The sequence below is a fragment of the Uranotaenia lowii genome, chromosome 3 (assembly GCF_029784155.1).
Source record: "Uranotaenia lowii strain MFRU-FL chromosome 3, ASM2978415v1, whole genome shotgun sequence".
NCBI lineage: Eukaryota > Metazoa > Arthropoda > Insecta > Diptera > Culicidae > Uranotaenia > Uranotaenia lowii.
In genome coordinates this window covers 15,156,498-15,170,557 of record NC_073693.1, presented here as the reverse complement: position 1 = coordinate 15,170,557, position 14,060 = coordinate 15,156,498, and the positions used below count along the sequence as shown (strand labels likewise).

The window sequence follows — 14,060 nt, the reverse complement described above, 5'->3', positions numbered from 1 at the left end:
GTATCACTTTTAAGCGGCCCAGTCCACCTTTTGATGCAGGCGTCCTTTTCACGGCCACTTTTCATTTCCCATGAATCGCGATATTTGGTGGTCTAAAACAGCATTACCATTAAAATATATATTCGGCAATGGAAATAAAAACGATAAAAATATAATATGGGTTGAACATGAATGTAGAATTAAATCCTGCAGTTAAGGGTTACTTCAGAGCTTTCGTACGACGTGATATTCCATACATTTTATGAGTTGTAGTTTCCATTCAGTGAAAAACCCAGACAACCATAAGTAGTATTTTATTTCACAGATTATATTGTATAGAATGATATTTAATCTCATTTTCGTATATCTGCACCTACAATGTGCGGCTCATGCATATTATTTATCGTATTTAAATACATTGCAAGATTTTATAACGACAATACAATCAAAATCAAGAATATGTATGCTAATGTACCTATATGGCCTCCAAAATGATACGTGTATACTGGTTTTACTGCATAATATACAATATGTTTACACGTATATTTGCACGTATATTTGTGTTGCAAATTCGAAACACCCACCAAATGGCTGACTGGGCAAGTATGGAGTTAGAATAATGTTAATAAGAGTGGCAATAGATGTATGGAAAAAATTTCATCATCGAATTTCAGAAACCGACCATGTACTCAGGGTGGTCCTTAGCTATAAGGGGCTTTTCAATGCCCATATTACTGCTCCCACCCTCTAATTATCTATTAAATAATTAACTGAGAAACTATACTACATTTAATTGAAATTGGATACCCCTAAGACGATCCTCAAAAGTCTTCAAACTGAAAAAGATATGAAGAATGGTGAAAAAAACCCACTAAAAATCAATATTTACTTATTTGAATAAAGGTTTAAGGTTAGAGAATGATTTCTTAGAAGACAACAGTAGTTTTGAACGAAGCTCAAAAAGTTACAATATACGCCAAGGTTTTTTTACATGGTTTTCGGGAACAACACGGTTTTTTGCACAGTTTTTTTTACGTGGTACGTATGTAAACTGGCATTAGAAAAACGGCAAAAAAAACCACCAGCCAAGAAGAGCTGTGCGTGTGTTTTCCTTTTACCAAAATGCAGTGCGTTTTTTTCGGTAATCGACGGTCGCAGAAAGACTATGACGATAAACTTTTGCTAACCGACTCAGATGGTGCACTGGGTAGAATATCGCAATAGCTAGCCGAGATGAGATGTTGCAGTGAGTTCGAATCTCACTATATTTTTAGTTTTGAAATGAATTATCCAATGGGATGAAAATCCCATAAAATATTTATCTTGTTTCGCTTGAATGTAGTGGGCATGCATAATTTTGTTTGCGTATTTTCGGCACAGAGATTTGCTAAGTAGGCATTGGATTTTTGCAATATCCTCTATGGGTGCACGAATATACATTTTTTCTATACGTATATTTGTATTGGAAATGCACGGAAAAGCAGTAAAGATCATTTAAAACTTTTTATTTTGTGATCAATGTACTCTCTAATCAAAAGTTCATTGAAATGCAATGAAATTATCATCAGTGTTGCCAGATGTTTTTATGTTATTTTTTTTCAAGTTCTTAAAAAAATGTATCGATTATATTAAAATGTCGTGTAACTGTGTTAATCAGACTACTCCTCCAAAATGCCTCATCTTAATAGGTTTTGATCAATAAAAAAAACACAAAGTATATGTTGTCCGTAGTAATTAAGTTTATACATTTTTTGCCAAAATCTGAAATTGAAAAGTCATGGCATCCATTTTTCGGCATAATCTTTCCTTTGCGGTGCTTGTTTTTTAACTCCATGAGCGAAGCATCGCGAGCAAACGACGTCGTTGAACATAAACAAAACAACAAAAGTACATAACTGAAGATTTATCAAGTGCATAAGTGAAAGGTATCAGTGAAATAAACTGCTTTTTAATGACAAAAAGTGAGGATATTCATTTTCCGCAAGAATTTTCATTTCAGGTACACTAGATTAAGTTCAAACGTTCAACTTTTCTCTGCTACAAAAAAAAATAAAAATTATTTCTTCGTCTAGAAATTGTTGTTTGGTCCCAAGTATACAACTGAGATGGATTTGGAAATGAAAATGGAAACTTTTTATTTTAAATAATTACGAAAAAAAACTGTACTATTTGCTGACATACCAATTCAACACGAAAAAGGAGTTTTTGTTCAACATATTTTCGCTGCATCAAAAAGACTTTTGATTCGCTTCTTTTTAGAAAAGTAAGTTCTTAAAACTGACATTCAACTGGAAGCAAAAATTTTAATTATACCATTAAAGTGTTACAAATAATATTCCCTCCTGTCAACTCACACGGTGGGACATCGACCTTTTAAGAATTTCATCTTCAAAATGATTCATTATGTTGGAAAGGTCAGAAGGGGTCTCCCGAGTTTTGAAACTGGGGCAGATATTCAAAATTATTAAATGCCATTGTAAATGAAGGTCTTTTACTACATATTTGAATATTTCAATTTCCAAGAGACAACTAAAAACGTTGAGAACTTATTTAGAGGTGCAACTGATATTTTTTAAGATATTCATATTTTTCTAAGGCATATGAAGTTGAAGTATGGTGAAATCCGTTTGCTCTTGCCCCGGTGTACCTTGATTGAAAATTAAAATTGACATTAAAAAGTAGAAAATATTTTTTTTATTTTAAGTTTTGATTGATGTTTGCATAAAAATTTCCAGAAATAAAATTAATGCATAAAACTATCGTTATTTCTATTCGATCTATTCAATTTTTGAAAATCTGCTTTTCAATTAAATGTTATCGAACAAATAAAGTCGTTAAGTTTGCAACCTGGAAATATATCACTCAATCTCGAAATCTATTTTTAAATGGGTTCAATAGGGACATACATGAGGTTGCAAAATTGCCCGGTTTTATCCGGTTTTGCCCGGATATTTGAACCAAATTTGGGAATAGTCCGGTTCGACCTGGTTGCCTGGATTTTATTGAAAAATGCCTGGATTTATTCACTTTATTAGGCAAAAAACAGATAGTGTTGTAGAATTTTTTATTTTTGTTTCTTAAACGAAACTTTGTAACAAACTTTATAAAAAAAAATCATGAAAGGATTTTTGGATGATAAAATACGATTCAAAATCTGTCGATAAATTTTGATGAATACACTTTTTTTTTTATTTATTTTTATTGACTTTTGTTGAGAAATTTTTGGGTTATGACCCGGATACTGCCCGGATTTGTTGTCGTCAATTTTAAATCAAATGTCCGGATTTTGGCAGATTTTTATATAAAATTGCCCGGATGCGTGCCGAAAATAATCTGACAACCTTAGACATACACCTTTACGAAAAACAGAGAAAATCGCTGAGATTCGGTGGAATAATTAATAAAAAAAATTTCTCCTTCGAAACCAATCGTTTCCTTGATTCATTGGTTTAAAACTCGTATGAATTTTACTTGCAATTTTTGCTTGAATAAATGAATTAAAAAAAAGTAATTTGTTATGTATAAAATTGCCAATTTTAACAAGTTGTAATCAAGGTTGCCGAAATCACAGAAAAATCTGTAATTTCACAGAATTTTGAGCAAATTTTCATCACAGAATCTGTGTTACAGAACACAGAATTTTGAAATATTCACAGATTTCACAGAATTTTTGGATTTTAAATGAATTTCCAAAATTTATTTTTTTGGCAAATATAAATTTATATTTTATGCTTTTAATAAGAAAGGTACGATAAGATTTCTTATATTGATGGATTTTCCTCAGCTAAAATGTTAAAAAGACATAATTTGTCATGAATTTTAAATGAAAATAATGGAAATATCAACACAGAAAACAATCACAGAATTTTTGGGTAAAATTACAGAAATTCAGAATTTTTTTCTCAAAAACACAGAATTTGTCCAGCAACCTTGGTTGTAATGTCTCATGTCTAAAAGTTTGGAATACGGCGATACGTTTTTAATATGACTTTGGTGTAAAAAAGAATATCAATTTTAATTGCATCGAAGGCGAGGAATCATCATCTGTTTGAAAATGGTTCCTATTGAAAAATCCTACTCACCTATTTTTTTAAATTTTTACAGCTTATTTCTAAGTTCCAAAAAATACTCCATCTGAAACTCATTGGGAGTTGGAAGTGTTCAAAAGGTACAATATTAGGAAAATACCTAAAAAAACTGTCCCGATTTACTCTATTGACCGGGTTTTAAAAAAAAAAATCTCCATAAAGTACAATACGCAATAAATTCCAATATGAGAATCTTTCAATTTCATTTTCAAAATTTATTTGAACTCGCGTCGGATAAATCAGCCTACATCCATCAAGCAGTAGTGGACGGAATGTGTCAAATGCAGGGGAGCAATCATGTAAGTTTTTTTTACATAAATAAAGAACTTATAAAAAAGGGAGCATATTTTATAAGAAAGGTATTTTGCGTACGAATATTTGGCATAACTTGAAAATTTATGAAATAAATGTGACAAATAATTTTATGAAAGTTCGTGACCTACCCACTTTGTGAAAAAGGTTGGAGAACCCATAAGAGTAAAACATAAATTTTGACATAATTTAGGTAACAATGAAGATAAAAAAAACAGAGTTCAAATTTCAGATCTTGAAAATCAAATTTAAATACCAAGTTTCAGTTAATAATATGAAATTATCTTTGAATTGTATCGAGGAAAAATGACCTTAATGGGTGAAATTCCTATAAAAAAAATCTTTAATTTCTTCTGATCTTCTATCCGTCTTTCATTTCAACTCTTTAATCCTCACCGATAAGCAACTTAATTTCATAAAATCTTCAGTTCTCTGTTCAAAATGTTTATTAGAGCATAGATTCAATGTTTGAGTAATAAAAATCATAAATTTATTCTTTTTCACCTATTTTGTGGGAAACAACATTTACATACCTGATAGCGAATACAATACACTCTCTTCTTTCACGTTTTGAGCTCAAATTTTGATGTTTAACTGAATTCGAAACAAAAACCACCCAAGTTTTTGTTTTGAGCTTCTGTACGTTTTATTTTTGAAGTTTAAAATATAACATCAAAGGTATAAATGCCTTACATGAATTTTTAAATTAATTTTAGTTCGTAAATTCCTCAAATTCTTCCATGCCATATGTTCAAAGCTCAAAAAGCTTTTATTAGTTATGTTGTTTTTTCAGCCATTTCGTCAAACGGCTTTAATCCTATACGTACATTTAGAAACCCTTTCTCTTCTAGATAAATGTCTTTAAAATAAGTAGTCTTATTTTTTCTTCACACAAAGCCTGGAACTGTTAGAAGCTCAACGACACACTCTTGTTTAAAGAAGCGGCACGAGCGTTTCACAATAAATGAAATAATAAATCCGATTCAGTCGTGTGATTTTTGCTTTCTACAGGTCCACTTAATGGATATTTGATCTGATAACGGGGATGCCAGGTTAGTTTTTCGTTATATGAAGGCGCTGTTTTTTTTCGTAACATGTGAAATTCATGTCAATCTGTAGTTCTAGTCATTATTCCAACCCAAAATTATGCAAAGATCTCAAAATTCAAAATACTTCAAGTGAAAGTGTCTTACTTAAAACGTTATCTGGCTACCCTGCCATATACCAATCTAAAGAAAACACTTCAAAGCTGCCTTTCTTCATTCACCTGTAAAGTGGGGATGAACCGAACCCCCTTAAAACGGTACCTCACCTGGTCAGCGCCTGTCCTCCGGGCCAGAAAAAGCCCCAAAATGGTTCACGTGCGAAGCAAAAATCCTCCCCCATCGGCTGGTGGTAGATGGCGCACTCGTCGGTGATAAGGCGCAGGGTCATTTCGGCGCCCACCAGATGGCGCCTCGATGCCCGGGTGTTGTGCAATATCTTGGATCGTTCTGCGAAATCGACTGCGGTGCTGTTGCAGTTTTGCTGCTGCTGGGTGGTTCTTCTGTGGATTAGATTTCACAATTATGATACGAGAAAAAGGAGAGGTACCTAATGTTTTGTTTGCATTTCGGTCGATGCGTCTCCTGATATGGTACGAGACTTGTGCCAAATCGAGCTCCTTATCGGTTAAACGACGTCGAGCGGCGGCGCACATGTTTGGGGCAGTTGTATTCATTCATGGAATTGGATCACTTGAGGCCGGTAATGGGCTTAACAATTCGGGGAATCATCCATAACCGATAGCAAATATTTCTTATCTCTCCAAAGACAAATTATATCAGAAGTCCGCTATGGGATGGGCGTTTTGAAGACCATATTCGGTCTGTCTCATTTAATCTATAGGTTTTTTTTTCTCATGGTAGCTGATACTAAAAGATTCAAAATTGTGTGGATTTTGTTTTGTTAGAAAATCGAACGGAATATGTCCCATCAATAAAAACATTGTAGATGTCGATATGTTCCTACCATAAACAAAAATAAAGCCAAATAGAGACAGTAGCGATTACTCAACTTGTAAACAAAACTCGGACCAACCTTGATTGCGCGAAAATAACGGACCATTGGACTAGATCAACAATATCGCACAATGCATTCGGTGACAACCAGAAACCTACCTCATTTTAGCCTGGAAATTGGTTCAATTTCTTAAGCATTTTTTACCTTTCAAAGGTACTGCGCAGTCCTCCTTATTAGCTGATCGGTTGTTTTTATTTTTATTTTATTTCTAGTAAGCTGACTCCCCCTTTTGGGACGCAAAAACAAACAACGCCAATAAGTGCTGTTGCGCATCCTGACATAACTGTACCGGGGGGCTTCGATCCAATCAGTGGTGGAGCGATAATGTCCAAATAATCATCAAACCTGATGAAATTTGCTTAATGAAAACCCTCCCTATGAACGACACCCTTGTTGTGTTCCTTTTACGCCGAGGCTCCATGGTCAGGAAATTAGAGCTTGACTTTTGGTGGGAATTGAACTTTGGTCAACTTGCGAATGCAAAAAAGATCAAAATTTCGTATCTGGTTTCGAACTGAGTATATCTCAGGGAATCTTCAAAGGGTCTTTAAAATTTGTTTAAAAAAATCTTTGAAAAACAAATGTACTCTAAATAGTCGACAATTTGAAAAAAAAATATAGTTAAATACAAAAAAAAACTGGTTCCAGCTTATGAATCAGCAATGATCGGTTTATGAAAAAAAAAAAAAAAACTCAAGAACAAATACAGAAGAAAAACAAACACATTGAAATATTAAATTTAACTCCAAAGTTAAAACTTCGATAAATTGTTTCCATTCACGTTAATATCACCAAATTTTAAACTTTTGAAATAAAATGTAGCCAAAATTCATATTTTTGCTCAAGAACATTCAACATTTAAAAGCCCAAGGTCGAAAAAGTCGGTACTCCAAACTCAAACAGCTGTAACTCCTAATTCTTTGAGTCGAATTTCACCGATTAACTTTTCTTGAATCACTTGATGTGTTGAGATCGATTTTTTCAACCATCCATCAACGCTGAAGAAAAGCTTTGCATTGCCTTCATCATGCAGTATTAAAAATATTGCCGTTTAGGGGGAAGTGTTCCTAAATGCGCATGTTAGGTAATATGCGCATACAGCCGATTGACGATATGGCTTGAGATTCATCATATCTAATCAGTGCAGTTTGAGGGTAGTACGCTTTTAACACATGGCATGAAAAAATTAAATTGTTATATAAAGTCGAAAAAGTTTAAAAATTCAAACAAGATTTTTGTCAGTTTTGTTATAATATATTGAACTTTAATTATCGTGCGTACAGATCCTGTGAACAAAAATTTTAATGGTTTTTCTTTCTTATTCATCTGGAAATCGGAAATTCAACAAATTGAAGCTTTTGGCAAAGTTGTAGATGATAAGATATTGGAATACGAGACAGGTTCTGAATGCCCATATCAAGGCAGGTTAAATGCCTATATCAAGAAAAATAGATTATTCTTATAAATTTTTTACTTTCTATCATTTAAACATTAAATGTACGCTCAAATCACGATCTTACAGCGAAAAAAGAAGAACTTCATACTGATCCAATAAAAATACAATATGAACAAAATATTACCATGAAATATGGCCATATGGCATACTTAACTATGTTTCATGCAAAAGAACTAGTGATGTAAAAAATTTCACCAAAATTTCAGCCTTGACGTACGCCTAACATCCGTTTCTATCATTTTCAATTAAATAATTTCAAAATATTGCGAGTGTAAATGAAATATAGCTTAAAACAAAAATATGCGCATTTAGCCCGCCGGTTTCGGAAATCGGCTATTTTGATTTCTTTTAATATAAAATTATTTTCACAAAAACGGTAAGAGATTTAAACAGAAAAATTGCTCTTACGTATAGAAAACAGATGCCCGCTCATGTGCATATAGTTTTCAGGCTCCTATCTATCGGAATATGGGAGAAAATGAGTGTTTTCCTTAATATGCGCATATAGCCCGCCTCTCCCCTACTTATATAAACGGAATCGAGTGAATTGAAATTTTATTGAAGTTTAAGACATTTCAACCATGTTTCGTGGATCAACGGATCTAAGCTTTTCCAAAAAGTGAAAAAGACGTCGCGTTGGGCTTCAGTTGTTAATTTCAGAACTTATTTGTAATAAAACTGTTTGTTTAAATTCTGATTCATACAAGATATTTATGTGCATACATTTCATATCATAACTGATCACTGAATTTCATTCCTTGTTTTTAAATGTAGATTTGAACATTTGAAAGTCTTACACAAGTTGAAATGATAATGAAAATATGAGTATCGGAAGTGCAAACTGGTTAAATGCAATCAATCGATGTGAGACTTATCTTAACGTTGCAGAAGTATAAAAACGGCCTTATAATAATTTTTGTTCCTACCATGAGCACGTTTTAAGGAAAAAGAAACAAACTGACACTAGTTAACCTTCAATAAAAAATTGTTATGATGTACAAGAAAAATTCCAAAAAAGAGCTCATCATGACTTATGACTTGAAATCGAAACTGATGCAAATAAAAGCTTACCTAGGAAAGGTTATTTTTAAAATAAGATCTTTCAGACAGATAGAGGAAAAGAAAAACCTAATCAAACAGGAAGTTTAAGATTATAGTACAATTCTTTAGATTTTGTGAATATTCTCAATTATATTCTCAAATCTATGAATTCTCTCCAATCACTAAATTTCTCAAGGCTCTCGTTTCTGTCGTTTTTCCTATTTGTATTAACTTTTTCCCTAAATATTTGTCTCTTTATTCTCTCTAATGTTTCAATAATTTCAGATCGTACTAATTAGTCAACATTTTAAATTTATATCAGATGCCTTAATTATCTAATTTTTTAAAAAATTTCTAAACTCTGGTAGTTTTTCTCAGTTTTCGTTAATTTTTCGATTCTGTCAAATTTCTTTTTTCACTCAAGTCCAATGTGCCAATGTGCCTGATTTTTCAGGATTTGCCTGATTTTTAATGGTCCATCCTGATAACCTGATAAGCCTCGTTTTTCCCTGATTTTTGGAAATAAGCCTGGTAAACCTAAAAATTTGTACATATCCGTTCAAAATTCAATAGAAATTCAGTGCTTGTCACTCCAACTTCACACTCTGTGGAATTAATATCTTCAATCAATGTTTTGTAACTGGTTTTGGAAGATTTTGACGTTCTGAACTCGATTTTTTTGTCAGATTTTATCTATCACCTCCAGTTTTACTGATAGACGTTAAAAACGTCTTAATTTATACTTTGAAAAATATCTATAATTTATTTTGCTTTGAAATTTCATTGGAATTCCGTTTTATCAGAACGGGGGAAAATAAAAAAAAAATTCTATAACTTCAAAGTCAAAATTACTTGCGGTCTTCGAGAAAGTTTTTTTTCAACAGTTTTTCCGGAAAATTTCTTTAATTAATTTTTACCTACTTTCAAAAAATATTTCGAAAACCAGAGCTGGTAGAAATAAAAAGCATAGTTACATATCTATTTGGATTGCGTCTGCAATTAAGTCAAAACCTATTTTCATTTTTTTTAAACTTGGAAAAATTAGAATTTTGTTGTCTTGTGCTATCGCACATTTATTTGAGTTAATTCGACCTTTCATAAATATAAGTTACTTTATATGTAACAGTTCTTATAAGTAACTTAAAATTCATTCTAACTACAATATTTATCTTAGAAATTGCAAAACTCTTTATAAAACGCTGGACGTTTTACGGAAAAACATATCACGTTTCGCCCAACAATCAGCCAATTGCATAATGTTCAAAATATTAAGTAAAAAAATGGAATGAATAATTGATTTGTGTTTCAAAGTCAGCAACTTAGGCAATTGTACTTTTTATCAAAATTTATTGACTGGAGGGTTAATGACTGGAAAATATGATTGTCGTTGGCAAACATTCGTTTTCATTTCTATAGAAATTGGAAATTTTGTATCAAGTTTATAGAACTGTTCATGCGTATATTTTGCTCCGAAAACTTTGGAAATCTGCCACATTTAAGCTTCACTTCGCGGAACTACTTTGACGAATTTTTGCAAAAGGCTTTGGTTAGTATCTCAAATGTTAAAGTTTTTATAAAATAACTAGTTTTTAAATTAAAATATGTTATGAGTGTGTGTAAATGGTAATTGGGATGAACTTTCAATACAATATTGAAAAGTATTAAACAGGATTTTTAAAAATAATGTCTATGAAACAATGAATTCTTAGCTTGTTCGGAATAGTTCGGATGCAAAATCACGCAAGTATTGCAAAAATATGAAACATTTAATATGAAATCAGGATAAGATTGCATATAGCATAATGACAAAATTACTGCAAAAATTTTAAGCAGTTTCTATGGACGTCCCATTTCCTGTCCTTTGATTCAGAATTTGAAATCAGAATCGATTGTTCATTTTGTAAAGCTCCCGTGTATGAATTTCCGTCTCGATTCGATGCATAGTAAGGTAATTATTGCAGAAACATTGAATTATTAATAGGAACGACACATTTTGCTAACCCCTGTCCCAAAATTAAACTTCTGAAATCAATTGCTCGTATTGTGAAACCCCCATGTACTTGTTTTCATCACAATTCGATGTATAATCATGACAATATCGCGAGAACAGTTAATATTTCATATGGATGATCCCTTTTTCCAATCCCCGATCCAAAATTTGGCACCTGAAATCAATTACTCGTCCCTTAAAACTCCTATGTGCAAATTTTCATCCAAATTCAATGTGTATTAGCCTCAATACCGCAAAGATAGTGAAAAACTCATATGGACGACCCCTTCGGTCGAACCCTCTCTTAAAATTAGATAATTAAAATCAATTGCTCGTCCTTCGAAACACCCATGTGTAGATTTTCATCTTAATCGGATACATAATCACAACAATATCGCGAAAACAGTGAACAACTAACATGGATGACCCCTTTCTTGGACCACGATCTAAACAAACATACAGAACTTGCTTTCTATCGTCAGTTAAACGTGTGAAAGCTGGTCATCAGTTCCACAACATTTTACAACGGTGACCAAAAATGGCATTCAGCGAGATCATTTTATGTTAGCCTGATTTACTCTGATTTTTATTTTCAAGCTCCCTGAATTTTTGAAAAAAAAAATGCTGACAAACCTGCTCGAGTCTCTCTTTTGCAAGGATTCAGAGATGTGAGAATAAACATAAGGGCATTCAGAAGCTTTCAATTTTACAATTTTTATTCCATAATCAAAATCACCGATAGAATTCGAAGAAGAGAGACAGTAAAAATAATTGAGATAATTAAAAGAATTCAGAGAATTTAGAGATTCGCTAAAGTTCTCTGAAATTGTTCCCAATTCACAGAATTCTCTCAATTTTCTTAATTCTTGCAATGCTTTCAGTTCTCTCGATTTGCTTCATTCTGTCGCGTTGCCAGATTGCGAGCCGCTAAAATCCGTAAGTTTGACCAAAAACGAAAAATGTACTTATTTTCGCAAGATGAAACTTGATGCCTTTTTTTGGTTGTCAGGTAGAGTTTTCGTTTATCCGTAGAATTCCTATAATTATTTCAATAATCCGCAGAAAATCCGTAGGAAATACTGAAAATCCGTAGATTTCGAGCATCGATCCGTAGATCTGCAGAAGTGCTTAAGAACTGTAGATCTATGGAGAATCTTGGTTCTTATCTCTTAACCATCTCAATTTTCCCAGTTTCCTAAAATTATTCTTATCTCTATATTTGCTCAATTTATTAACTCTACAATTAGCATGAATAAAAATCTCTCAAACCTCTTTTTTTTTATTTTTCAACTCTTACAACTTTATTTGTAAATTGAAATTGGGTTTTAAAATCTTGAACATGGGAGGTATGGGCTTAAGAATTTTGAAAAATCTAAAATTTTTGGAAATTGATGGAATAAAAGATATTTTGTTTATTTTGAGAATTTGGTAAAAATTGTAAATTTTGTTCATTTTAAAAATATAAATTATTTTTCAAACTTTTCAGAATTAAAGTATTTTTGGAAACAAATATATAAATAAGTAAAATTTTGAAAATTGTGGAACTTTTAGAAATTTTAGCCATTGGTTAAAGATTCAAAGTTTTGAATATTTCTTTTGAAAAAATACAATTTTTAAAAAAATGAAAAGATTTGGATTTTCCGGAAAATTTTAAAATTTTTGAATATTTTTAAGTCTTTGAAAATTTTATGATAAAAAACTATAACAAATTTTGGAAATTACGAATGCGTTCAAAATGTTCATGTATTGGGAATAAGAATACGTCAATTTCGAGAATTTTGATAAATTTTTAAAATTTTGAAAAGAATTTCGTGGAGTTGTTAAGAGTTCAAAAGATATTACTTTGGATAATTGAATACAGACCCCGTTCGTTTTTTTTTTTTGCAACACGCTTGTAAATTTTGTGTTGTGATCTTTTTTAATATATGTACATTCAAACTTCTCAAAATAAAAGTGAAACATTTTATTAGCTTTAAATTTATTAGATTTGCTTTATTATATAAGTTTAAAGCAGTGAAATAATGAATTATTCTCCTGTTTACTGCTGAAAACTAATATAATTCAGCCAATCTAATAAATCTAAGGCTAATATTATGTTTTACAATCATTTTGATTAAAGTATTGTAAATTTAAAAATAACTAAGCTAAAAACGAAAAGTTTGAATAATTTAAGGATAAAGATTTTCGTCCTTTTTGTAACTTTTGTAATTTTTGTAATTTTTGTAACTTTTGTAATTTTTGTAATTATTGTAATTTTTGTGATTTTTGTAATTTTTTGTAATTTTTTGTAATTTTTTGTAATTTTTGTAATTTTTGTAATTTTTGTAATTTTTGTAATTTTTGTAATTTTTGTAATTTTTGTAATTTTTGTAATTTTTGTAATTTTTGTAATTTTTGTAATTTTTGTAATTTTTGTAATTTTTGCCATTTTTGTCATTTTTGTCATTTTTGTCATTTTTGTCATTTTTGTCATTTTTGTCATTTTTTGTAATTTTTTGTCATTTTTGCCATTTTTGTCATTTTTGTCATTTTTGTCATTTTTGTCATTTTTGTCATTTTTGTCATTTTTGTCATTTTTGTCATTTTTGTCATTTTTGTCATTTTTGTCATTTTTGTCATTTTTGTCATTTTTGTCATTTTTGTCATTTTTGTCATTTTTGTCATTTTTGTCATTTTTGTCATTTTTGTCATTTTTGTCATTTTTGTCATTTTTGTCATTTTTGTCATTTTTGTCATTTTTGTCATTTTTGTCATTTTTGTCATTTTTGTCATTTTTGTCATTTTTGTCATTTTTGTCATTTTTGTCATTTTTGTCATTTTTGTCATTTTTGTCATTTTTGTCATTTTTGTCATTTTTGTCATTTTTGTCGTTTTTTGTTTGTTTTTTTCAAATTAGTTTGTGGTTCTCATTGCATTTCTTTAGTGTTAATTCGATTTTGTTCACTTTTTTTCCTATTTTCAAAATTTGTTCATGTTCCCAATCACGTAGTGAATCGCCAACAGGTCTACGTGATTCGCAAAGATACGCGCATTAAGCACTTTTTGCAGTTTCGTCAGCCAAGGATATTCGTGAGAGTCGATTAACCCTTTTGCAAAAAAAAGGAACACCAATTCGCACGTAAGCCAACCAACC

The 14,060-nt window shown here is 31.2% G+C and overlaps 2 protein-coding genes across 3 annotated transcripts in view; both read right to left on the bottom strand.

Annotated features, from left to right (window-relative positions):
- LOC129750601 (electron transfer flavoprotein beta subunit lysine methyltransferase-like) overlaps positions 1–14,060 on the bottom strand; it is a 324,916-nt gene that overhangs the window by 189,680 nt on the left and 121,176 nt on the right. The window lies entirely within an intron of this gene.
- The window catches only part of LOC129750600 (electron transfer flavoprotein beta subunit lysine methyltransferase-like), a 29,689-nt gene that overhangs the window by 2,099 nt on the left and 13,530 nt on the right, over positions 1–14,060 (bottom strand). The window contains exon 2 of one of the 2 annotated variants that reach the window (XM_055745565.1): positions 5,692–5,922. In XM_055745565.1, the coding sequence (XP_055601540.1) occupies positions 5,692–5,922 (231 nt within the window). Of the gene's footprint in view, positions 1–5,691; positions 5,926–14,060 lie in introns of both variants that reach the window. The other variant, XM_055745564.1, reaches the window with a different exon arrangement.